A 27,152-nucleotide genomic window follows, 5' to 3' on the forward strand; every position below is an offset into this window, starting at 1 on the left:
TTTTTCCAAGATGATGTGGGTTATTACCTCTTAGGGTTAACATTCATGTTTCCTACTACATTTCAACAAATAGAAAAATGCATATAATTTTGAAAATTCTTGGTGTTATTCCTTGTTACAACAGACAAAAAACAATACTGTGTCAACATATGTGGTTTTTGTTTGTTTATTTTAGCTGTGCTGGGTATTTGTTGTGGCTGGTGGGCTTTATTGCCTAACAGCACATGGGATCTTAGTTCTCTGGCCAGGGATTGAACTCGCATTCCCTGTGTTGAAAGGTGGATTCTCAACCACTGGACCACCATGGAAGTCCCAACATAAATGTTTTGAACTTGCTCTTTTTTATATACAAGAAAAGTAAAAACTTTATTTTAACCACCATTCTGAAAAATGAAAGGTAGCTTATCTAATAGCAAAGAGGAAATGTCATTCTTCTTCACCATCAGAAATAGCTCAGATAGTAAAAAGTATCATCTTTTAGTTCCTTTCTCCTGAATCTTAAATGGATTAAAGCACTTCTAGAACAAGATTTTAAGATTAATTTCCAATATTTAAAAACAAAAACAAAACCCTTAATGTCTTTCATATAATATTTATACCCCCTTCAAATGTTTAGCTGCTTTCTGAGCCAAGATGATTATCTCTATTCTCTTTTGTTTCTATAATTAGAATGTTTGAAATGTTTCCATAATATGACATAATTAAGGTGCCTTTCACTCTAAAGAAAAAAAACTCATATTAGCAGCATTTTAAACAACATACAGCAGTTTAGCATGAGTTGAATGAGCCAAAACAAAGCACAGGTTTTGGCCAGGGGACTTGCAAGGGGACATCTGAGGACTGTATATTACAGAAACAAGGCAGAAATGACACTTTCTGGGAAGCAGTATAGCAGGCAGCCATGGTCTTAGAAATTCTTTATAAACAGCTAGTTTCAATTATGGGGTATGAAGGAGGGTGGGATGAGTAGGTGTGGGGAGAGATGAGTGCTTGTCTGCAAGGCAGAGAGAAGATTTAATGTATGTTATTTAATCACAAGACACAGGACAGAATAAACTACAGAATTATGAGGGGAGAAAAAACACAGGCAAACCCTGAGCCAGTCAAATGAAGGCTGGGTAAATCGACGGCAAAAGCAAAGATGGGAAACTAAAGAATACTCTAGTGTTGACTATGTATTGACTCTGAAGATAATATTAGGTAAAAAACAGACCTGGTTCCAGTTTTTTTTTAATTATTTTTTAAGATGTTTGACTAGTTAAGAGAATGAAGTAGTTGGACTTTGGCAAAAATTTATTATGCATTGTTAAATGTATTTAGGTGCCTGGTCCTAGAATAACAAAACAATTTAGAAAAACCACATCTTCATATTATCTTTTGAACTTAGATACAGGAGGGGTTAACTGGCCTCTAAATAAGACCCTGGAGGAGGAAATGGCAACCCACTCCAGTATTCTTGCCTGGGAAATCCCATGGACAGAGGAGCCTGGAGGGCTACAGTCCATGAGGTTAGTTCTGTAAAGATTCCCATATTTTTAGTGCTTTACTGTGAATGGGTATTTTGTAGTCACAGAGTAAGCAGTCACATCTTGAATGCTTTCCTTCTAAGCCTGGGATTCAGGAATGTATCAATATATGTACCAATAATTTCTCTATTTAAAAACTCATGTTTTGTAAGAATATTTCTATTAAAATAAAAGTGAAACATGCACATAAAAAGGGGCATTAAAAAAAGTAAAAGATGTTTTCTCAGATCAGTCTCTGTAGGCAAAAGAAGCAAAAGCTTTTTCACAGCAAAGGAAATCATAAACAAAATGAAAACCCAGTCTATTGCACTGGCAGAAAGTATTTGCAAATGACACTACTGACAATACCCAAAATATACAAACAGATCATACTGTAGCTCAATATTAAAAAAAAAAAAAAATCAAACACCCCAATCAGAAAATGGGCAGAAGACCGAAACAGACATTTCTTCAAAGAAGATATACAGATGGCTAAGAGGTACATGAAAAAGAGGTTCAATATGCTAATTATTAGAGAAATGAAAATCAAAACCACAATGACCTCACACTGATCAGAATGGCCATCATCAAAAAGTTTACAAATAATAAATGTTGGAGAAGGTATAGAGAGAAGGCAGCCCTTGTACACTGTTTGTGAGAATGTAAATTGGTGCAGTTGCTATGGAAAACAGAATGGAGGTTCCTTAAAAAGCCAAAAACAGAGTTACTATATAATCCAGCAATCCCAGTCCTGCATATGTATCCAGAAAAAATGAAAACACTATTTCAAAAAGACCCATGGACCCCAGCTTACTATTTACAACAGCCAAGACATGGAAACAACCCAAGTGACAATCAAGATGACTGATTTAAGAAGATGTGGTATATATATAAGATTAACAGATACAAACTACTATAAGAAACACATAAGCAATAAAGATTTACTGTATAGCACAGGGAACTACATTCAATGTCTTGTAATAACTTTTAATGGAGAATAATCTAAAAATATGACTCATTTTGTGATACACCTGAAACTAACACAATATTGTAAGTCAACCATACTTCAATTAAAAAAATAAGTGAAAGCTAGTCCATCCTACCAGAGACCTCCAGTCCTCCTCCAAAGAGGTAACCACTGTTAAATTTCTGTGGTTCTAGAGAATGTTTTGTGAATATTCTGGCAATGTTAAATATAGACTATGCAAAGGAAATACATGGGATGGGATCATGCCATTCACACAGTTTGATATTTACTTAAAAAAAAAAAAAAAACCAACATGGAATCTAGGTCATTCTTCTTAATGGCTATAGCTAACATGTGGATGTATCAATCGTATACTCTTAAGTCCCAGATTTCCTGCTATTATTGTTATTAACAGTGCTGCAATGATTTTCTTCATTTTGTGGCATCCCATATGTTTGTGCTTGTGTATAAACACTTAAATACAAATACACACATCTGAAATTTTGATAGAGTCACTTTGCAATCTGAATGGTTACACCAATCTATTTCCCCATTTACAAGATAAAAGAGGACCTTTCTGTTCATCCCTTCCCCACAGTATACATCATCAGGCCGTAAAGTAATTTTTAAATTCAGAAACAAAGATCACTTACTCTTAGCCATAACTACCAACAATATCATGCCAAAGTAACAGTAACATTTGATATAACTAGTGACCAGTAAGGGAACAAGAGTGATCAAAAGCATCAGTGAGGCTGATGGGGCTGGTTTTTGACTGAATGCAGAGATATTTACAGTGGGTGTCAGAACTGGTTAAGTTCTCGCTTGTAAACCATATATTGATTTATAAATTTGGTAGAATTTTTTTCATATTCCAGGATAGAAACCTAGTAAGCATAACGCTTCTCATTTTTTTTCCTTCAACTCCAACACAGCTGAGAGATGTAATGGAGAGATTTGATACATACTTAGAACAAAATCAACACTATGTGGTAAAGGACTGGATGTTGTGTTTGAAGGAGAAAAGATGAAGATGGTGCCTGGGATTCTGGCTTAAGAACCTGGGTAGACCATTAACTGAGATAAAGAACACACGGTGGCCATTTAGGGAGCTCAGTCTTGGATATGCCTGAATTAGAAGTGGAGATGGCAAAGTGACAATTGGTTCCACGGTTCCAGACTTCGAAGGTAGGTCTTGGCAGGAGACTAAAATTTGGAAGTTGTCACTTATGTAGTATTTGAAGCCTAGTTTGCCAAGGTAGAGAATAGAATATAGGAAGAGGAAGCAAGAAGCAAACCCAGGAGCAAGCTCCTTGGAAATGCAACTTAAAGCCCACTTTTATAGGTCAGATGGAGGTGAAAGTCCAAAAAAGGAAACAAGCGGAAGATGCCCAAGGAAGAGGAGGAGCCTGGAGAGTGTGTGTAAAAGTGTTTCCAGAAGGCACTCATGACCAGCTGGGCCCAATGCTGCTGCTGCTGATACATGGAGGAGCTGGTCTGTGGAGTGATAAATGGAAATGGGACTCAAAGAGGTTAGGCAGGAAGGAGGGGTGAGTGTGAGAATGACAGTAATGGAAGAAATGCTTTCAAGACGTTGAGCAGCAAGGTGGGAGGGAGGTGAAGGCTTGAGAGGTGTGTAACTTAAGCTTGGAACATACCTGAACAGGTTTATAAGTGATAAAGAGCAAGAGGGAAAGGGGGTGGGGTTGGGGAGGGAGAGAACGGAAATGAATGAATATGAATGAGAACAAGAGAGAGAGTAAGAGGCAGCAGGGTTCCTGAAGCGGGGTGGGATTCAGAGGAAAGAAGAACGTCACTTCCCCCGTGACAGGAGGGCACAGAGAATTGCTTGTCGCTGCAGGTGGGCTTACAGATTTGGGCTGGCATGTCCAGCAAAGTTTCATATGATGGCTTTTAATTTCTCAGAGGAGGAGGAGGAAAGATCATCTGTTCAAAATGAGATGCATATGAAGGAAAAGTCAGTTGGAGGCCAGTGAAGAAGGTCTGAAATACTCATTGCAGACTGTGAAGAACAAGTTGGAAAAGAAAAACATGGTTATTTTTCCCTAAAATGCTCCAACTCATAATGTAACAGCTTAGGGGAGAGAAGTCAGTCCAGAAACAAGCAAGTCACTCAATGGCTCTGAACTATATCATTTTTTATCAGAGAAAAAGACCACAGATACAAAATTAGAACATTTGGCAGTTCTTTCTCAAGCTCATCACATAAAATTTTTAAGTTAAGAACAGTTGCAGCCCAGCAATTCCACTTCTAGGTGAACTGAAAACGGGTTCTCAAACACACACATACACACTCATGTTCATAGCAGCACTAGTCACAACAGCCAAAAGGTGAGCACAGTCCTGATGTCAACAGCACATGAATGGACCAGCAAATCTAGCCTATCCAAACAGTGGAATACTAGTCAGCTGTAAAAGAAGGGAAGCACTGTACGTGTGACAACATGGATGAATTCGAAAAATATTTCACTAAGTAAAAGAAGCCAGATGGCAATAGGTCGAATATTTTATGATTTCATGCTGCTGCTGCTGCTAAGTCACTTCAGTTGTGTCCAACTCTGTGTGACCCCAGAGACGGCAGCCCACCAGGCTCCCCCGTCCCTGGGATTCTCCAGGCAAGAACACTGGAGTGGGTTGCATTTCCTTCTCCAATGCAGGAAAGTGAAAAGTGAAAAGTGAAGTCGTGTCCAACTCTTAGCGACTCCATGGACTACCAGGCTCCTCCGTCCATGGGATTTTCCAGGCAAGAGTACTCGAGTGGGGTGCCATCGCCTTCTCCATAGATGTGAAATATCCAGAACTGGTAAATACAAAGAGACAGCTACTCTGGTGACTGCCTGAAACTGGCGGGAAGTAACTGCTTCATGACCACAGGGTGTTCCCTTGGACTAATGAAAACATTTTGGAAGTAGATAGAGGTGTCGCACAACCCCGTGAATACGTTAAATGCCCCTGAAATCGTTCACTTTAAAATAGTTACTTTTATGTTAAGTGAATTTTATCTCAACAGAAAAAATGGAACAGTTGGCAGAACAACAGACCTTAAGAAACCAATTACTCGATAATCAAATTTCTTAATTCCCACCCATGGCTGGCTAGCCTCCCTCACCATCATAATTCCATTAACCATCAATGGTGACTTTGTCTTCTAATGATTTGATGACTACAGTAACAACTATATATTACATTGCATTCCCTGCCACACCAAATTCTAGGTTTTGTTGTTCTGGGTGGGGCCTCTAACTCCCCTTCTAGACTTTGTCCTTATATTCTATAGCACCTTTTACAGTGCTCGCCATATAGAAACTTTAATAAATAAATGTGTTTTACTTAATGTTGCATGATGTACTTACAGCATATAACTGAGTTACTATTTTTTATAGAAAGAGAATTCTAGCCAAATTTAAGAATAATACCAAGAGGATTTTGTATGTGGCAAGTGATTATCATGGGACAGAACTAACACTTGTCTTGCTTAGTTGTATGAATTTAAGGCTTCAGACATTTTGGAATTGATGTTGGTGACATCTAATTATATTTAAATCTAATTATATTGTTTTGAAGGTAAAAGACGACTGAAAAAGGGAAGGCTAAGGGCAAAGGAGTAAAGAAGAGCCTGGAAAACTGGTAGACAGTAATTTCACCTCCATTTACAATTAATGTGAAATTCAGCTTGTATTAGAGAAGTGTAAAAGTCAATCCTAAAGGAAACCAACTTTGAATATTCACTGTAAGGGTGGTACTGAAGCTGAAGCTCCAGTACTTTGGCCACCTGAAGCTCCAATACGTCAGCCACTGGAAGAGACCCTGATGCTGAGAAAGACTGAGGGCAAGAGGAGAAGGGCTGACAGAAGATGAGAGGGTTGGATGGCATCACGGACTCAAACTTGAGAGAAATAATGAAGGACAGGGAAGCCTGGCATGCTGCAGTTGTAAGAGTCAGACATGACTTAGCAGCTGAACAGTAACAACAAAAAGCACTTAAGTACTCTCATAGATGGTAAAAAGAAGCAACCGAAGATTACAGACCTTTTGTTGTATTTTCATGGGTCTAATTTGCCAGTTATAAAATAAAGTTATTCTTCAAGTTGTTTAAAATAAAGGAATACAAAAGGGCCAGAAATAAAATGGTGGTTTGTCTTGTAAGAGTCATGCTATCTGCACTGATTAAGCAAACTCCAACCACCACCTCCTGTCTGAAGCAAAATCAGAGTGACAGTATACACATAAATCTAAACCTCTGATACTACCAAGTACAAACAGCATTTTAAGCAGGAATTTTTATATCATGATTATTTTCCATTTAGAAAAAGGAAAGACAACATTGTTAATTAAAAAAAAAACCATGCAAGTAAGTGTTTGAAAGATAACCTTAGGATTTCTCTGGTGGTGCAGTGTTAAGAATCTGCCTGCCAATGAAGAGGACATGGGTTTGATCCCTGGTCCAGGAAGATCCCACATGCCTCAGAGCAGCTAAGCCCTGTGCCACAACTACTGGGCCTGTGCTCCAGAGGACGAGCCACGATATCGCACCAGTGTGCTGCGACTACTGAAGCCTGGCTGCCTGGAGCCCGTGCTCTGCAAGAAGAGAAGCCACTGCAGTAAGAAGCCTGCACGTCGCAACTAGAGAGGAGCCGGCGCTCGAATGCAACTAAAGAAAGCCCACTCACAGTAATGAAGACCTAGTGCAGCCCAAACAAACAAATACATAAAAAAGAAAGTTAGCCTTAGACTGCCTCAGACAGAAATACAGCCTTTCATCCAAAAGTCTACTGCACCCTTACGAAGTCCACTGGGGCTGAGGGATGTGGGAGAAGAGGCAGGTGGTACAAACTGTGGAATAGGTCACAGTCAAGAATGCAGCATTTACTCTCTATTAGAAATGAAAGAGCAAAAATGAAGTAAAAACTAAACATGCAAGCAGTCCAGGCTGACGCACTGTAGGTTTCCTGCATTAATCTGCAGCATGAGGTCAGGAAGACAATATTTTCAACACTCAGCCTTGGAAATTTACAGGCACTTTGATAACTCTGTGGTTGGCTGCTGCTTCTGTTTCCATGGAAACAGGCTGCTAAAAATGGGGCATGTTTCTTTAAACTGATCATACCTTCACACAAATTCCCCTCTCCTTTTTGTCAAAAGTTGGAATGAATTTAAAGTATGCTTCTCATGCTATGACAACGGGATGTCAAGGCAGGGAACCTGGTACAGAACGGCAGGGACAACATTAGCCTGTGGCAGACATACAGAAAGATATTATATGTACCTATGTGCATTTAAAGAAATCTCACTTGGTTAAAAAGTGGAAATAAAGGACATAGTGGGAAAATGGAAGTATACCACAAATAACAGGCACTTCTAAAGTAAAATCATCTGCTTAATTGGTTATCACCAGCACTGTAAAGAGGCTTAAAAAAACTTGATTTTCCAGACAATTTTTAACCTGTAGGACCATGCTCATTCTGCACCCATTATATGCCTAGATGATTCTTAACCCTCCATGGTTCCAAAAAAAATAATGTTTATTTTTCTTATTTGGGGTTAATCAAAGATTCTGTCTCCCTGCTACATTAGACTCTCAGTGTGCAGCTCTAGGTAGAGGTGCTGACAGCTGAGAGCTCTTTCCTAATCCCTCTAAAATGGGAAAATGTACGCTGTACAAAAGATTCTGCAATGTCTTAGTGTAAACTCCTTAGGCAGCCTCTCTGAATAAAAAGACAATTAACAACAAAACAGGAAAACAGTAGATATTATTTACCTCCAGTTTTTCCCAGAATAGTAAGCACACGCTCCTCTCTTGATCCTGGCTCAATATCTTGGTTTTTATTCCCATTTTGTGGATTCAGGAATGGGACACACACAAACATCACACACAGCTGAACAAGGCTTGGACAATATGGGTTTGAATTATACAGGTCCATTTATGTGTGATTTTTTTCCAATAAATATAGTACTTGTATTATAGTACTTTCATTTTACAGATCTTTAGTTAACTAAGTGGTGGAAGGGGGGTGTCTGTGTTCAATCAGAGATCACGATATGTGGAATCAAAAGAATCAGGGACTGAGTCCTGCCTCTGCCTAAACTGTTTCAGTTCCTGCTCTTGTTTGACTCATTTATCAACTCCATTGTTTCTGAGGCAGAGATAGCAGTACTCCCATTTTTGACTGCGTGCAGCGTGGGGGCTCGCCATTCCTGACTCGCATGCTGTTCAAGGGTATGCCTACCTGCCTACACAAACACACACATGCACGCCAATTTGCCCACAAAGGCAGGAGAGCAGAGAACTGTCACAAATTGCGTGTGGCCCTGATGTCACAGCAACTGCACGCGATGATGCAGGTCAAAGGATGAGCTGCAGCTGTTCAGGCCAATGGGGTGGGCTGGGGTGGGAGAGGCCTTCTGGGAGAGAACAGCTGAGGAGGGACAAGTAAGACAGAGGCTGGGCTCCACTTGCTGAAGGGACCGGAGTGTGGGCGGAGATCAGCGGGACGGCTCTCTCTACGTGAGGAAAGATTCCTGTTAAGATTCTGTTTGAGGAAAGGGACTTGGACAAGGGTGGGGGCTGCGGTGAAACACAGCTATTGACAAACGAAGTATTTCTGAGGCAGGACTGACAGATTCAGCAACCAGATCTGGTGACAGGCTGTGAAGAGGAGGTCAAGGAAGGTGTCAGGGATCCCTCCTATTCAGGTTCCCGCCATAAGCCTATGGGTGGACAGAGGCGCTGCTAACCGAGACAGGAGACCCTGGAGGAAGTGAGCCTCAGGAATGGTGATGAGTGAAGGCCCAAAGCATGAGAGAGACGTCTGGCACTCGGAGTCTTCGATCCTCACTTGTTTGGACCTAAGCACACAGAGGTTTCCTCTATCTCTTTTACATGTGTGTGTGTGTGTGTCTCTGTGTGTATTTTAACTTCTATGTTATCACTCACTTTCCTGCCTTCCAGGCTCTGAGCTCCTTGAACGCCATAGCTTACAGAGGTTTATAACCTCTGGCATGATGCTATGAAGAAGCACTCAAATTTCTGCTAAAAAAATGATTTATGATTTTATGATTTCCAATAAAAAGTTAAATTATATAATTTCCTCTCACAGGTAGCATATACCCATTTTAAAAAGACACTGAATTACATCTGGGAAGAGGAATCTTTTACTTTTTCCCTCCATATCTGTATATTATTTGAATTTAAGAACCTATCTTACACTTCAAATTTAGTTAAAAAAAAAAAAAATTAATTTAGTGATATCTCACTTGTACAACACTTTTAATTATGTAGAACACTGGCAGAAAATAAAAAAAGAAGAAACTCCCCAAGAAGCAAAAATAGATGTTGCAAAGTTTACGTGCTTTATTTCTAGAAGAAGGCTAGCTAGCATGCGCTATTTCACTTCCTATTTGTCTGCTTCTCCTAGTACGACAATAAATTTTAGTTGCATTAACAACAGAATCAGGATTCCACTATTACCTCTTATTTGTTTGCTTACTTTTCAAGATTACAAGCAGCAAATCAAAAAGGCAGAATGCGGCAGATGACAAAGATCAAATAATAAAGATTCGATGAATCTAGCAATGATCCAGAGATCATTCTCTGTGTAGGCAAATGGTTTTATACACCTCACCAATGACTTAAGGCCCCAATGCCTTATGTTCTAGGGTAGCCATTAATTTATAACTGAATTTTAAATTATATCTGAAGGTAATAATTCAAACGATTACATTGTTTAAAAAGGCAGGGAGGGATATAATATCCTCCAAATACTTAATGCATAATAGTAATATATCCGTGAGAGGCAGGACACTGGAGGTGAGGCATAAGAATTATTCAAACAGTGACACTATCTCTAAGAAACAGTATGGTCTCACAGTGAAGACAGTACAGACACCTGTCACAGTAGCAAAAGGTGACATGCCATAAACAGATGCAGAGCCAGTCACTGGGAGGATATGACAGAGAAGAAATTAACTTTAGGTGACAGGTTCAGATGACTTTCTTTAGGAAATGGCACAGGGATTGGGTTTTAAGACACTGTGAACCTGCAAACCTGGGATGAGCAGTCTCCCAACAGAATCTCCAGCGGTGATGGAAATGGTTTATAAGCTGCATGGTTCTTAACCACAAGTGGCAACTGAGTAGTTGAAATGTGGATAATGATTTTACTTCATTTTTAATGATTTTAAATTTAAATGAGGCTAACGTGCAGTGCAGGTACAGTATGTGTAACTCCTGTCACTCAGAAGAGTTCTGGTGCTTTGATAAAGGTGTTTATTTAATGTTTTTCCCAGGCTCAACTACTCAGAACATCTCACATGTGCTTTTTTCCACACACAGACCTCCTATGGCCATGTCCCAGGGCACCATGTTAATCCACCTCTCTGTCTATGATGCAATCTTCCACAAACTCCACAAACTTTATCCTGACTGCTATTCCCAGTCTGTGACGGAACTGGGAATCTGGTTCCCTAAACCTATAATTCCTCCCCTCAACATCCACAGCTGAGCCACACAATGAAAGCAGTCCAGATCCCCGAATCACTTCTTAGAGGACCAATGACTAGGAGAGCTGCCTAACCCACCTGGGACTAGGTTTCAAGCAAAAAATGCACTTTCATTAGTTAAAACATTGAGTTTGGGGGCTGTCTGTCAGAGCATGTAGTTTAGCCAAAGTAAGTAACATACAAATCAGTTTTCTTTTTTTGGTTATTTTATTTTCACCATTAGAAAGCTCTGTATATTGAACATCAATTCTTCCTCTTTCAATTAATTTAATACCATTTTGTCTTTGATAAATATGGGATATCACTAACTAGCTGGTAGCACTGGCATAATGATTTACTATCTTGATAATGCTTCATATTAAGCCACTTATCTGAATTAAATCATCTCAATTTATTGGAATTTCCCTCAAGTTTTGTGATTATTAATTTGTAAGTTGTCAAGTCAGTGATTTGTAACATCCTTTAGTTGTTAGAACCAGAAATTAAATTAAATCTCATCTACATTGAGCACTATTAGAAAATGTTCTGAACTTTTCATGGATAAATCAAAAGTTGATATTCCTTACTGCTGCTTTGAGAAAAGAAACTAGTCTAAGGAAAATGTCCTATTTTGAATCTGATAAGAATTTATGACATTTATTGCTATTTCTCATCTAAAGTAGAAAACAATTACATTCTCCAACTATACCCATAGGTAGGTATTTATCAAAAAACCTTATGTAAGCATTAATAAAACTGTGAGGAGATGTGCTTTATAATCCAAACAATTTTCTAATATGTGGTGACAACTATTTACAGGCAGTTGACACTTGGAACATTTTTCTCATAAAGTTTCAACAGGTATTACTAAATTTTCTTGTTAATGTGTCACATAAACTTTGAAACCCATGATTACCTGCTTTCCCCCTTATAATAATTTCAGCTAACTAGCACTGTCAACAACAATAGGAATTCTAATATGTTCCCAAATAAGTAAGAGCTAGAGCAACTGCTTGAGAAGCAGAGCAGACTGCCCACCCCTTGCAGCAGACACCGTCACCCAGCTGTGGCTAGATGATTAGAACTGAATGAATCAAAATCTATCCTTCCTTCATTACCTGAAAACATTTGATTCAGGCATTTAAAAAAATCACAGAAGTTGTTCTTTCAAACAAATGCAAAACCTAACTTTGCCAAAAATGAACATGAACACCAAATACGGTTCATGTGAAAGATAATAAATATTTCAAATTAGTATCCCTCAACATGAGGCATAAACCATAGACGTGACTGATGGTCCGAAATTTGTCTTTTGACAAGAGGGCATTGGACCTAATTAGCCTCCAGGGCATTTTAGTGTTTGAACACTGCTGCCACATCGGTCAACTTTCACGGATTCATAAAACTGATGCATGACCCGGGACCTAGAAGCAGACGGAACTCAGCAGCGGCCTGTTGCCCGAGTCTGACAAGCTGACTGGTGGTGCTCATCTGCAGACAGTGACTGTGACACATTGAATTCCAGGGGTTCAAACCTGCATAGGAATCTAGCCATTTTCACAAAGCCAGGTAAACAGAAGCTTTCTGCATAATTCCTCCTAGTTTTTTCTGTTCTACTTAAAATTCAGGTCTAATCCTCTTTCGGTATCACTACCTTTGAGGTAACAGATCACCTTTGATATCTAATTTTTTTTGTTTGGTTGTTATTTTTGCCCTCCGCCCCATCTCTAGCAAAAAATTAGCAGAAGTACAGTCTGTTAAGATAGAAAGCAAAGCATAGTCAGTGCAGCTGTGGTGAGACAGATTCATTTTATCATCCAATCATTTCTGTGGAGCGTTTAAAAACATGAAAGTTCTCTTCCCGTATACCTCTCTAAACCGATGAATTTACATGAAAGTAATAGACTGGTGTGCTGCAGTCCATGGGGTCACAAAGAGTTGGGTGTGATTGGGCGACTGAACAACAATAGATATAAACACTTCTCTACTTTGTCAATATATACAGGATTTTAAAAATTAAATTTTAAGTAGAAGGGAAAGGCAACAAAGGGTGAAAAAATAAGAGGGATGGTTACGCTGGCATTAAACTAGGCATCTCATAAAAACACTGCCAAGTAGGTACTGTTTATCTTCACTGTGCAAAGGTGGACACTGAGGCTCAGAGCAGTGAGCTTGTCCAGGGTCACAGAGCTAGAAAATGGGATTTGCTCCCGAGTAGACCTCACTTTAGGGTCTGTGCTCTCGCTCTGCGACATTATACTGTCGCAGTATAAATTTGTATAAATTTGTATAAATTCAAAGCATGGTCACAGTGGTTAGGGAAAGAATTGGTACATCTCAAGGCAATTTTGTTGTTCCTGTTGATAATTCTCCTACGCTGTTTATTTTTAATTCTTTCTCTCTCTGCTCCTTATCATACTGCTATTGTGACATCTTTTTATTTCTCCAATTCCATTTTCCTCTACTTTCCCAGTTTTTAGCATAAAAACAGTTAAAAATGTATGGTGCTAATAGGAGCTTAACACTAGAACCTGACTTATATGATACATAATTAATCCCTTTTTTAAGTTAATGATTTTAAAAATGTAGGTTCCCCTCAGTGAGACACTAGAACGTGTCCTAAAAACTTCACTGGTATCGATTTTATGAGAAATCTACAAGACGATTTCCAGCCAGGAGCAGAGGCAACCCCATTGTCTGGCTCCTGGCAACAGCTATTTATACTTCATTGTGTGTCGTCTGTTTCCATCTAGATGGTTTTTTTTTTTCCTACCAGTACCCAAAAGTTCAACTCCAATAAGAAACAACCAGTTTCTTCTTATCTTTTAAATACGCAACAATCTATCATCATATTCTCATAGTTCTAAATGTATGAAAAAAAGAAAGGCGGAATATCATTTTGAAAGAAGCTCAAACTGCAGCTGGGGAAGATAACTACATTTACTGTTTGGGTCTCCAGAAGACGAGGAAGAGCCAGTGGAGAGGTGAGAGGGTGGCTGGTGGCAGGAGCTGAAGGCAGATAAAATGAAGAGAGGTTATTGTGGGGGTTTTTTCCTCCTGAAGAATACTAGAAACAAATTTCAAATTAAACAACAATTGGTGGGGGGGGGGTGATTTTCAAATCTCAAATTCAGGAAAAACTTATTCTCAGAAGATTCTGAATCTCTTACTCCATGGCCCTCGGTCTCCAGCTGCCAAGAGTAAAGCACACTGGGCACTGGCCTCGCCACACTGGTGTTCCAGGACACAGGACAGCAGTGCCCAGGCCTTTGGACATTTTCTTAAGCAGGGAGGTACCTGTGCAGTGGCCGCTAACAATAACTGACAGCATTCATAAGCGTATTCTATGCTTTGCTAAAAAAACCACAAGACTACGCACTGTGCTTTAAAAAAAAAAAAAAAGATGCAATGTGCATTATAACCAGATAAACTAATCATTTAAAGATATAACTATGAAAGAGTTAGCTACATTTCTGGTTTTAAACAATAAAAGTCATACACATGTTAATTGGAAAAAAAACCAAAACCATTTTCCTGGAATTATGTGTTTTGTCAACCTAAAAGGAGCAGGGTTCTGAGTAAGACCGAAAAGGAAATGGCCTCTCCTAAAGTGGGGGTGAGGAGCACAGAAAAATGGGAGAACATGAGAAAATAGACAAAATGAACCTGGAAGCATCTTACTGAAATGAGGACTGGCTTCTTAAGTCACCTTACTGTATTACTGCCAAATCCCTAGAGTTCCATCAGTTAATGAATCTTCAGAAAGAGCTACTGAGAACAGCATTACGCTTTCATTTCAAAGAACTTAGAGTGTATAAGGTACATGAGTGGACGGAGGGCAGACACACGGCGTGGGAAGGAGACACACACGCTCAGCCTGGTTCACGGGAGGGTAAATGTGACCGTTTTGCCCCTCTGCCCACAGACAGACTGACCTTCCTTGAGACTTTTCTGGTGGCTCCCTTCAAGGCATTCCTTTTCTTTGAGTGGCTCAAAATCGCCAGCAGTTAAAATCTCCGGGAAGCCCTGTTGCTGCTTCTTGGAGCTATCGATCATGGTGAGAGGCTCTTGGAGACAGGCAGCATCCAGCAGAGGAAAAGCTCAATCTGCCGACCAGCAGAGGCCGGCACTGGGAATCCTCTGGCCCCTGCCGGGTGCCGGCCGCCGGCCACCTCCTCACAATACCCCGATCCCTGGGCAGTTATATCTTTAAGCAGCTGAAGGCAGCCGTTACCCTTTCGTTCCCAGCTTGACCTGCAAATCCACTCCTGCTGCTGGAAGCCCGAAACTCTCTCCCACGTTGGGAGGCAGAGCCACGGAGGCACGATGCTGAAATCCCACCCCTTTTCCCAGCCAGCCCCCTTTCCCTTGCCATTCCAGCCTCCCCCGCACCCGGGACTTCAATCTGCAGTTTGATGGTCCGCATCATCTGACAAACACTGACTCAAGCAGTTAAAAATAAATCCCCTAGTTGTTAAAAGAGAAGACTTTGCTGATACCTAAGAAGACAAATTGCTGCCTGTGGTCTCTCTCCGGCTCTCTATAAACACAGCCGCAGGCTATGGAAATACTTTCTATCAGCCAGCCAAGCACATCCATTACTCATTAAGTTCTCCAGCTAAACAAACGGTGGTCTAGGGCATCCGAAGGAAGAGGGTCTTATCACAGCAGACGCAACACAGTGAATACACATGCTTCTAGCATATCTGGATAAAAACAGAGGCATGTCACCACCAACTGCTCTCGTGGGGTGCTTTTTCCGCGTCCGGCTCTCCCGGCACAGCCACTGCCAGTGCTCCCTGTCGCAGGGAAATGCCCGTAACTGCAGCTTTCTGCTTTCGCCAGTGCAGACCCAGGCGGCAGTTTTCCTTTGTGCCACTAGTCGGCTGAGAGAGTTAACATCGCCATGATTGTGGGAAGGAAAAATCTCCTCCCCTGTATTGAAGGCAGACACAGAGAGCTTCTAGTTCATAACATATTCCACCAGCAACCAGCCACGTTTAATTTCACACTAGCTATCAACAATGGGTACCTCTCCCCCGGGTCACTGGCTTCCACTAGGCACAGGGATGCTGCCTGAAGGAAATCTGCAGGGAAGGCAACTCCAGGCAAAGTCAAAACGCCTGCTTTTACACACACCAAACACCTATCTATCCAGAGCTGGAGCCAAAAGAATCTCATTTTCACGGTTTGAAGTCAGCTCCTATGAAAAGAGCTCCCATAAAACCCATTAGAAATTTTAAGAGCAGGAGACTGGTCCTCTTCCATGAGCAATCTGTTTTTGTTTTGTTTACTTTTTAAGTAGTCAACATCTAACAGTGCCTGGAATAGAAGGAGGGAGTTCTCAACAAATACTTGTTGCGTGACTGAGTGAATGAATTAAGGCAGAAAATCATATTCAGAGCTCTTCTGGTGAAACTCAGAGTTCTGAAGAAGTCCTAGATCAATGACCAAGAGTCACTAATTTCTAGATGAACAACTACATGCTCTTTAAAGGAAGCACATCTTCTCTTTAAAAGAAACCACACACATACACTTTGTGCATATGACATGACCCCTTTCTGGCAAGAAGAAAGGCTTACATTTTTACAGCCTGGAAAAATGAATATTCTCTTCCTCATTTAACAGAGATGGGGGACTGATCAAGATTCTTTCCTTTGTCCCTGGTTTCAGGGCTCGCGTGCCCTAAATCCATGCTGTTCTACAAAGATGGGTATCTACCCTTCTTCAGCGTCTCTCGAGAATGGGATTACACAACATGTGGCATGCTTCTTGTCAACTGAAATTCCTTCGGAGGCAATTTAAGCCCAGCGTTGGTAGTCTAAACCCATGCAGGAACACACAGCGACGAACTTAACACAATTCTCAAACATGCCCTCAAATGCTCTGCTACTACTTCTAATGCTAAGGCCTCCATTCTTCTAAATTAACTGTTTAATGGAGTTACGCCTTTAAATGGAGAAGGAAATGGCAACCCACTCCAGTATCCTTGCCTGGAAAATGCCATGGACAGAGAAGCCTGGTAAGCTACAGTCCATGGGGTCGCAAAGTCGGACACGACTGAGTGACTTCACTTCACACCTTTAAAGGAGTAAGAAAAAAACAACAACAACACGTTTTTGGCAGACATTCTTTGGGCCAGTTCAAAGAAAGTTTTGCAAAGATTATCTCATTTAACCCCCAATAGTCCTTTGCAATCACTATGATTATTTGTACATTCTAGACATTTTATAGACCAAGACCAAAGTCTTGTAAGCTTGTAAGCAGCCAATCTGAAATTCAACCAACACTGGCACTACAGTGCCTGCTGTCTTCTAAAACATGCTCTGTTTCTAGGCTTTAGTTTGATCTTGGGACAGGTTTAACAGCAGAGACCATTACTGGTTATTGCCTTTGAGTAATTCTACTCCTGGTGAGGGAGAATGAAGGCAACATAATCATACTAGAGTGTTTTGATGAATCAATTTAACTTCTCTTGAAATACTAACAGCAGCCAACTTTGCTGAGTGCTTACAATGAGCCACAGTCTCAGTGCTTGTCATATATTATCACATTCATTCTGTTGACATACCTGTGATTTCAATGTTGGTATCCTAGTTTACAGGCTTTCCAGGTGGCTCAGTGATTAAAAAAAAACCTGTCTGCCAATGCAGGGGACACATACACGAGCCCTGGGTCAGGAAGATCCCTTGGAAAAGGAAATGGCAACCCACTCCAGTATTCTTGCCTGGAGAATCCCATGGGCAGAGGAGCCTGGTGGGCTACAGTCCATGGGGTTGCAAACAGTCAGACACAACTGAACGTGCATGCATATATATCGATCCTAATTTACAGGTGTGAAAACTGAGGCCTAGAAAAATCAAATATTTTGTCAGAGTCACGTATCTTGTAAATGATGGCCACGGTTCCAAATAGGCAGCTTTGCAGGTTCACATTCTTAACTGCACTCCAAAGGAACAACAAAAACAATAAAGCCCAACACTCTCTTTTGCAGGGATGCTACTTTTAAAATTGTACTCAACTGTTTCTTTGGCCCCAGGTTTAGAAGCCTGAGTATATTCAAAGCTCCATCAGCCATTTAAAAATTCTTTATTGGCCATGTTTGTGTGTGTATTTAGTATGTTAAAACAGAAAACAGTCTTAGGGATCATCTGCAAACTTATTATTTTTTATCTGATAAATATAAAAGATCTCAAAATAAGGAAATATTTTCTGGCTGTAGATTTGTATTAAAAGTCTGCCTCTGTAGTTTTGAAAGGGAATAATAATTTCTCTAGTAGTGAGTAGGCCTGAAAGGACATTTATTTTGCTATTTTAAAAAATCTGAAATAATTTCAAATTCAAAGAGCCCTATTTCCATGAACCATCTGCGAGGAGGCTCTGACACAATAGCTCTTTACCCTACGTGCTCTGGTCTGTAATTCCTACAAACAAGGCTAATTCTCCAAAGGAACCACAATATGACCATCAATATCAGGAAATTAATGCCGACATATCACTGCCACCTACGGACTCCATTCACATTCTGCCAGTTGTCAGGACATCCTTTATAGTAGAAGGACCCAAGCCAGGATCACATATGGCACAGAGTCTGAGTCTCTTTAGTTTTCTTCCATCTTGAACAGTTCTTCCATCTTTCTCAATGTTTCTTTCTTGACTTTTGAAGATTACAGGGTGGTTACTTGGTAGAGTTACTCTCAGTTCTTTTGATGTGTCTTCAAGATTAGATACAAGTCATAACAGGAGTATTTTTGGCAGGAATACCATAGAAGCAGTGTGTTCTTTCCATCCCACTAGGTGGTAGGGGACAAATTCAGTTTCTCTGATAGCTGATGGTGTTTATCTTGATTGATTTGTTAAAGTGGCAACGGCCAGCTTTCTTCACTGAAAAATTAATTTTTCTCTTGGTAATTAATGATTTCACGGGGCTGAGTTATTTATTACTAGCATGACTGACAAATGATGGTTTTGAAAATTCTATCATTCCTTCTACATTTATTAGTGGTGCATCCTATTGTAAGAAAAAATTCTCTTTATTCAGTTTATGTTATCTATTTATAACAGTAAGGACTCAGCTATTCAAATTTTATTCAATGGGTTATAAAATGTTCCAATCATTCCTTATTTTGATGCTCAAATAATTTCAGATTTGGCCCATGGGAATCCCCTTGAGCTGGCTTCAGTTTCTTACTGTTCTGATTTCATCGTTCTTTGAACACTTTCTTACTTTTTGGTATTAAGATGTTCCAAGCTCACCTTTTACTTTTCCTGCTCTGTTGAGAAACTAAGGTGTGAATTCTGGGTGTGCTCAATGCTATTTGGGTGTCATTATTCCCAGGCCTTTTCTGAGTCAGACGTAGGATTTATGTCTGAGTTTATGTGTATCTGTGTGTGTAAGCATAAATGTATTTATGTGTCTCACTATTAACAGATGTAAATATAGACCTATATTTAAGTATGCACATCTATTTATTTATTTATGTATATTGAAAACCATGAGTTCACCCCAATGCCTCCACTTCCAATCCAACCCCACTGGGTCAACTCAGTTTCCTTCTTTTCTATATTTGTAGGGTCCTCCTCCTATAGTGAGGATCTTGTCCCATGGGTCTCTGCCACCCCACTCATGGATACCCCATTCACCCCATTCACCCCATTCACGGCTGTGGCCAAACCCCAGGGAGGTATGTCTCCCCGCCCACAGGCTCTGAAGCCCTGCACTGGACTTCTGCCCCCACTCCCACAGGGCAGCTGCCTTGCTCAGCCCCACTTAATGTCTTTCCGATCAAATCAGGGCTGGTGAGAGGAAGGAGACTTGCTTTCCTGCCCGGTAAGAAGGGACCACAGTTGTCACGTGGACTGCTTTCCAATACATCTGCCCTGTTCTTTACTAAATGTGCTATATCATCAGCATGTGGCACTTGGCTCTATTGTCACAAGTGGCTTTTAACTTCAAATGATAAGTGACTTAATTCACTTTGGCTATGATAAATCTGCTTCCACAGTGTTTGTGTCTATACTCAAAAGAGTTGTTTTAGTATGAAAGAGAATACCATAAATCAAGTCAATTTTCCCACTACCCCAAGCATAGATATTTAATAAGCGTGAGAAAAGCTGTATGGCTTGAGACTAGGAACAATCCAAGAAAGGCTTCCGGGAATCAGAACAGAAACAAACGTGGCTCAAGGGACCTACACAAAAACTTGGCAGAGTCAACATACGCTTATAAAACTGCTGACAAAAAAGACCATCAGTGTGATGATGCTATGCTTCAATAAGGAAAAACCTGAGGGTGTTAATGTTCCCCCAACGTAAAACACATTCAAAAGTAATGAGTAAAGTAATTAGCAGCAGAACGCAAGGAGACCGCTAAAGACTGCGTGTACTTCTGCAGCATTCTGGGCCCCGGGATTGAGGAGGATGCTCGTCTTCTTGTCTTCCACCTCCTGGTTCTTTGGAACAGGTACGCAGGGGGCCATTCACTGAATCACATGTGGGCACTCTGGGGCTTCTTTTGCACAGTCTGAGCACAGTATCATGACATTTGTAGAGACACAGTCAGTCAGGTTGGAACCATTTAGGGAGGAAAAGTTTCAGTCCAGATGACACCTATGTTTTTTCCCTCAAGATACCATATTTTCAGTGAGATGCATATACAATCCCTAATTTTCTCCTTTTTAACATTATAAATACCACAATAAAATATCACATTTTAGATGATTATTAAATGGTAAATCCCAATGATTTCATAATTATTAAGCCCAAGTAGATAATCCTGATAACTTAAAATATTTTTTGTAAACAAGGATAGTTAAGAGTGCTGCCTGTGAAATCAGGCAACATATCTTAAAAGTTGTTCATTTTTACCACTGTTTAAATCCATGGACACTGTATCCATTGCATATACAAAGAGATTATAGAAATGACTGTTCACAAGGATACGTTTTTCTGACATTTCCAAGATAATAAGATTTTGAAAGAATATCAGTGATTTGAAGAACTAAGTATGGTAGCATAACTCAACACTGCAAAAGGGCCAAAAAGTGAAGTCACTAAGTCGTGTCTGACTCTTTGCGACCCCTTAGACCGTAGCCTACCAGGCTCCTCTGTCCATGGGATTTTCCAGGCAATAGTACTGGAGTGGGTTGCCATTTCCTTCTCTAGGGGATCTTCCCAACCCAGGGCTCAAACCCGGGTCTCCCGTATTACAGACAGACGCTTTACCGTCTGAGCCACCAGGGGCCAAACAGCCTAATAATCACTGGGTTTGTAATCTGTGCCTATCATACTCTTCCATCCTAGAAAGCAGCCAGGACTGGCACGAACAGCACTTCCCTCCTGTGTTTGTTTTATCCTCTCTGAAGATGTGGCCAGGTTTGTCACGACTGGAACTGTACCAGTAACACTTTGCTGACTAACATCTGCTTAAGCTGAGGGGAGATAACCTTCTGTGGGGCAGGGCAACTGGGGGTTTCCTCGCTCTTTCCAGGTGAGTCCTCACGGGACAGTGGCACCACCCAATGGCAGTATTCTGACTGCATCTCAGAGACTGGGGCCCTTTGCCTCCTCCTGCCCAAATCCTTCATCAGGATAATCAAGAGAGGACAGGATATACTTTATCAGATTTAAGAAAGTCATCCAAATCCTTTCTCTACTTCTAAGTCTGAGAGTTACTTTATAAACATACAGATAGACAACTGGCTGAAGATTCACAACCAAGAGTGTTCTTAGGTTGTATTTCTTTAAAGCAGACCTCCTTACACTGAGTTATGGAATGTAAGGGAGAATGAGATGACGACAGCTTTGAGGGTTTAGCAGAGATGGAAGGGGGAGTGAGAAGAGGATCAGGCCCTGTGAAGGCCAGATGGTCACGACCTGTGTGGGGCCGAGGTCCGCGCCTGCGACAAAGAGACTGATGAGCACAGTGTTTCTCGATCTTTTCCACATTTTAGCTCCTGACCCTTTTAAATATAAGTTTTCCTAATCACTTTTCCTTGAAACTTTAACACCACAGATTCACTGTATACATTTATATGCTCTATGTATATCTGTACATTAGTGAAAATTGCTTAGTCGTGTCCAACTCTTTGTGACGCCATGGCCTACCCAGTCTATGGAATTCTCCAGGCGAGAATACTGGAGTGTGAAGTTTTTCCCTTCTCCAGGGGATCTTCCGAACACAGGGGCTTAACCCAAGTCTTCCACATTGCAGGCAGATTCTTTAGCAGCGGAGCCAAAAGAATATTGGAGTGGGTAGCCTATCCCTTTTCTAACGGATCTTCCCAACCCAGGAATCAAACTGGGGTCTCCTGCATTGCAGGTGGATTCTTTTCCAACTGAGCTATCAGGGAAGCCCCTGTACATTATATATTATCTGTACATTATATATTAAAAAATACTTTTTTTTGGCCCATCTTCCAAGAGCCATTTTTCACTTCTGTTGAGAATGCTTAATGTATGAGAAAAAAAGCCAGTTTTTCCTTTTTGTTGAGGGAAAAAAACAAGTAATAAGAATAACAATAAGAATGAACTGTGTGCAGGAAACCCTCAATGAGAGAATAACAAATGTTCACCATCTGTGACAATGGTTTTTAGATCACAAGTAAATTTAGCAGGACTTTGAGGGTCTTTATGACCCTCAGCAGCTCTGAGGGAAACGCATATTGATATTTGGTTTATTAAAAAAAAGTGCAGTTTAGCTATGAAATGATGTGTTTTCAAGTTGCTCTGCTGGTGAACACATATCCTTAATCCTGGTTTCCTCACTCCAACATTCTTTTTTACCAAAAGTGAAACCTTGTGGGTTTTTTCTTTTTACTAAATTTACGTGTAATTTTTCAGAGGCATATATTAAGAAAAATTGGTAATTTGATTTCAGGAGGAGGATAAGATCACATATGGATTTTATGAAGGTTAGAGGCAGGATGGTTTTGGGGAAGGAACACGACTTCAGAGTTAAACAAAATTCGGCTGTTGAAATCTGCGAGATCTTAGAAAAGTGGTAACATCATTGTGCTGGGGCTGCCTCATCTATAGAAGTGCATTAACGATGATAACAGCAGTAGCTGTTTTCTGTGATTATAAAAATCAGGGGAAAATGCATATAAAATTCCTAGGACAGGCACGATAGGCACTTGCCAAACGGTGGAGTCTTTTGGGGCTCACTTTTGGAATGATCTCCTTTGTCTGCTTCCCCCATGGCTCCTTGTCTGCTAAGTGTAGGGTTTCTCCAGCAAAAACACACACATACCCACACACACCCCCCAGCAAACCACCCTGCCCCCTCCAACACACACCCCAGCAACCACCACACCACATTCTGTTTTCCAACCCCACCCTCTGAGGCTGCAGCAGGATGCAGATAAAGTTCATCATTTTTTGGTTTGGCACTTAATACCTTCTGGTGTCCTTCCACTATTTGAGATTTCATGTATTAGATTAAATTTGAAAGGTTTTTATACATGCAGCGAACACTGCTGATATTTTTCCACTTAACTGGAATAATGAAATCGAAAACCCACTCCAGGTGTCTAATCTCAGCCAAGTCGTGAGCCACCGGCTCTGAGAAGTGAGTAGAACAAACCCTGGGACATAGTTTTAGGAATCCAAGTTGTCTTCTTGGATGAGTCCTTTGTGGAAAATGTAAAAATTTCGTGTTTTCATTTTGTTAACCCTGAGAAAAGAATCAAGTGTTGCCATGTAAGAATGAAAAGTAAAGAGAGCTGGACCTTGCGGTGATGACACGATCAGGCCTAGAGAAGGCAGAATGCTGGCAGCCTGCAGTGGTCTGACAGAGGCGCGGGGGGAGAAGTGGGCTGCTGTGCAAGCAGGCAGCGCAGGCTCCCAGCTCCTGCCAGGGTGCTGGGGCACCGCGGCCTCATGTCCAGCAGCAGTCACATTTATGCAAAAATGCACGTGTCACAGTAAATTAATACCGATTTGAATTTCATTAGCTTTGCAGATTTCTGTAAATAACATACAGAAGTGTTCTTGTTTTGTAGCTGTGCAAGTGCTACTAAGCACAAGGAGTTTTAAACTTCTTTTACAGTTGTACCTAATTCTGAAACACTACACTAGTAAAAATTAAGTCATCTACTAACTGTTCTTAAAGGGTCAGTACATTTCTTAAGTTTGTGAACCGCTGCTTCACCATGTAACTCAAATGGGGAGAAGGGGCCCACGTTCTCTGTGGCTTGGCTTCCACAGCATTATCCTGAGGTGAGAAGGAAGCATTTGTCTTTGTTTATCTAATTTGAATGGGGATCCTATTTTGCCATCTTGGGAGTCATGATAAAAAGTGGTAATGACACCAAGAAGGGCTTGAGAAATTAAGGAAGCAGGAGGACTCTCCAAATTCAATATAAAACCATGCCATGCCCTCACGCCTGCTCCAAGATGTTCCCTTTATCTCTTATTGACTCTGAATTGTCTGCACCACTGTTCCAGAGCGTCTCCATTTTCCTCAAGGCCACACTACCTAACTACCCTTACACCTTTGTCAGCAAGTAACTTGGGCTACTAGATTTATGAATATTACGGGCTTCAGACATATGCTGCGCTTCACCTTACCACTCCCATCCCACCTCCTGTCTTTGAGGAAAAAGCAATCTTTTTTTCTAGCAGAGGAGAAACCAGACACTTTATTTAGGATTTCATTTCTCTCCCACCTACTTACAAAACTGTGATCAGTGAATGGAACTTCTCCTTGACGATCTGTTGTGCCCACTGAGACTTCACTGGCATCACCCATCAATGCTAAACACCCACCACTGCATGAGGAACACATATACCCTATCTCAGATTTAGGCAATTCTTGCTTTCTGAATAGCAGATCCTAAATGAGTTTTCCCTCGGCAGCTAGAATACCCTTGATGTTAAGATTATATGCTATACTCAGGATGAAATCATCTCTAATTTTATAAGATAGGCTTTTCTGGAAAAACAAAGATTTTTTTTTTTTTTTAAAGACAAGCAATGGGCTTAGCCTAGACCTCACATAATCTAGCTCCAAACAATGCACTTAAAAACCAATGCTTGCTGTCTCACTCATCTGCACAGTCCCAGTGCCTGGCTCACTGACTGCTCCATCGATGCTGCTTGGATAAATAAAACAATGTCACTCAACTGACCCACATTCATCCAGGCCTCTCCCTACCAACCTAATTCAGCCTCCACTTCTTAGCTTGGCATTCAAAGCCATCACCACTTTGTTTCTCACTTTCCTAAGTAGCATTATTAACCCTGAACACGCTCCTGTGCTTCAGCTGAATCAAACTGCTTATACCCCGACAGGCTCTGAGACTTCCTTGTCTTTGCTCAAGCTTTTCCATCTGAAATTCTGACATCTGCCCATGGAGACTGTACCCGAGCAGGAACTAACTCCAGTATTAATCTCTTTCAGAAGCTTTTCAGGATGTCTCTCAACAACACCAAAGAGTCATATCTGAAGACTCATGATACCTATCATGGGAGGACTCCGCCTTCATGAATAAAAAAGATGATGATGTTGGTCACTCTTGTTTGTATATCATTTATTGTGCACCGAAGCACTGCATTTCCACATGGTGCTAAGCATTTCACATACCCCCACTCAGTGTACTCTTTCCAATAACTCTGGCTACTGCTGCTGCTACTGCTGCTAAGTTGCTTCAGTTGTATCCAACTCTGTGTGACCCCATAGATGGCAGCCCACCAGGCTCCCCCGTCCCTGGGATTCTCCAGGCAAGAACACTGGAGTGGGTTGCCATTTCCTTCTCCAATGCATGAAAGTGAAAAGTGAAAGGGAAGTCACTCAGTCGTGTCCGACTCTTAGCGACCCCATGGGCTGCAGCCCACCAGGCTCCTCTGTCCATGGGATTTTCCAGGCAAGTGTACTGGAGTGGGGTGCCATTGCCTTCTCTGCTGGCTACTACTGTCTTTTTTATACTGAAGCATGGAGAGGTGAAGTAACTTGTCCAGCTACAAAGCTTGTAAGGAGTAGAGGAGAGATCTGTAACCTAGGCAGTACATATGCAGACTACTAGCTTTTCTCAGTGAGGTCTGCAAGAGAATTAAGCCCTAATGCACAAAGGCATCCACTGTATGAAACTAACTTCTCTCCTGTTGTCTAAAACGGTATGAGCTATGTCATCCTTGGGAGAACTGAGTAAAGACTCACTCTAATCACATCTGTAGGGATTAATTTTCTCACATAAACTTGGCTGAAAACAAATTTTTTTAAGCCAAAAATTTAATTAGAAAAGTAAAAACTGTTCCACAGGTCTTAATCCTTGACAATCAAGTGTATTCATGAACAGCAAGTATCTCCATGTAAACAGTTCTCGTTGGAAGAGCCGGAGGGAACTCCTCTGGGGCAGCGGGTGCTCCGCCGGGCTTTCTCTCAGCACGTCTGGATGCTCTTCCCATTCTTGATACCCCTTGCCCCATTTTAGTAAACTTTCCCGTCTTTAAAAGCTGCAACTGGATCTCACTCACCTTTTTGTCCCTATGAGATCTATCCCAATGTTTAAACCACGTCACATGGTCACATTTCTTTCTAACTCTTACACTCAGTAGTCCAGGCTAGTTGACAAGCATCTTCCTTACAGGAAACTAACAATGGAAACTACCTGTTCTGTCTTGGTTGTGTCTGACAGGAATTTAAAAATCAAGATTACCGAGGTATAAAGACAGTCAGATACGTCCAATGAAAGTGTGTGATTTGATGAGTTTTATACAGGTGAAGCCGCGGTCCCACTTGAGGTATGGAACACTGTCATCATTTCCAAAATTTCTTCTTGCGCCTCTGCAGTACATCCTTCTGCTTCAGGAATCACTGATCTGCTCTCTATCACTATGGGATAGTTCGTATTTCCAGAATTGCAAGAAAATGAAATCTTATACCATGTGGTCTCCTGTGTTTGAGTTCTTACACTAAGCATAACAATTCTGAGAGTCATCCACGGTGCTGCATACATCAGCAGTTGGTTCCTTTCTATTACCGAGCAATAATTTACTGTATGGATAGACTGCATTTTGTTTATCCATTCATCTGTCAGTGGACATTTGGGTAGTCTTCAGCTTTGAGATACTATGAATAATTCTGTCATGAACATTTTTTTTAATAAACCTTTGTGTAGGTAATTATTCTCCTTTCATTTGAATAAAGGCTTGGTCATATAGTAGGTGTATGCTTAGCTTTC

At 40.9% G+C, this 27,152-nt stretch overlaps 1 protein-coding gene and 2 long non-coding RNA genes across 12 annotated transcripts in view; 2 read left to right on the plus strand and 1 right to left on the minus strand.

The window, feature by feature from the left end:
- Positions 1–6,257, plus strand: part of LOC113883570 — a 36,012-nt gene extending 29,755 nt beyond the window's left edge. Inside the window, exon 3 of the long non-coding RNA XR_003508682.1 lies at positions 6,058–6,257. This is a non-coding gene — a long non-coding RNA (uncharacterized LOC113883570). The remainder of the gene's footprint in view (positions 1–6,057) is intronic.
- The window catches only part of MRTFB (myocardin related transcription factor B), a 213,264-nt gene that overhangs the window by 55,964 nt on the left and 130,148 nt on the right, over positions 1–27,152 (minus strand). Inside the window, exon 1 of one of the 10 annotated variants that reach the window (XM_027527419.1) lies at positions 14,907–15,790. The exons of 7 other annotated variants lie outside the window; for them this stretch is intronic. In XM_027527419.1, coding sequence (XP_027383220.1) covers positions 14,907–15,027 — 121 coding nt within the window. In that variant the 5' untranslated portion in view covers positions 15,028–15,790. Of the gene's footprint in view, positions 1–14,906; positions 15,791–27,152 lie in introns of those variants that run through there. 2 more of the 10 variants (XM_027527418.1, XM_027527417.1) reach the window with 2 other exon arrangements.
- Positions 19,912–25,484, plus strand: LOC113883571. Its single transcript, XR_003508683.1, has 3 exons — positions 19,912–20,434; positions 21,274–21,345; positions 25,373–25,484. It is a non-coding gene; the product is annotated as an uncharacterized LOC113883571 (long non-coding RNA).

The sequence above is a fragment of the Bos indicus x Bos taurus genome, chromosome 25 (assembly GCF_003369695.1).
Source record: "Bos indicus x Bos taurus breed Angus x Brahman F1 hybrid chromosome 25, Bos_hybrid_MaternalHap_v2.0, whole genome shotgun sequence".
NCBI classification, from domain to species: domain Eukaryota; kingdom Metazoa; phylum Chordata; class Mammalia; order Artiodactyla; family Bovidae; genus Bos; species Bos indicus x Bos taurus.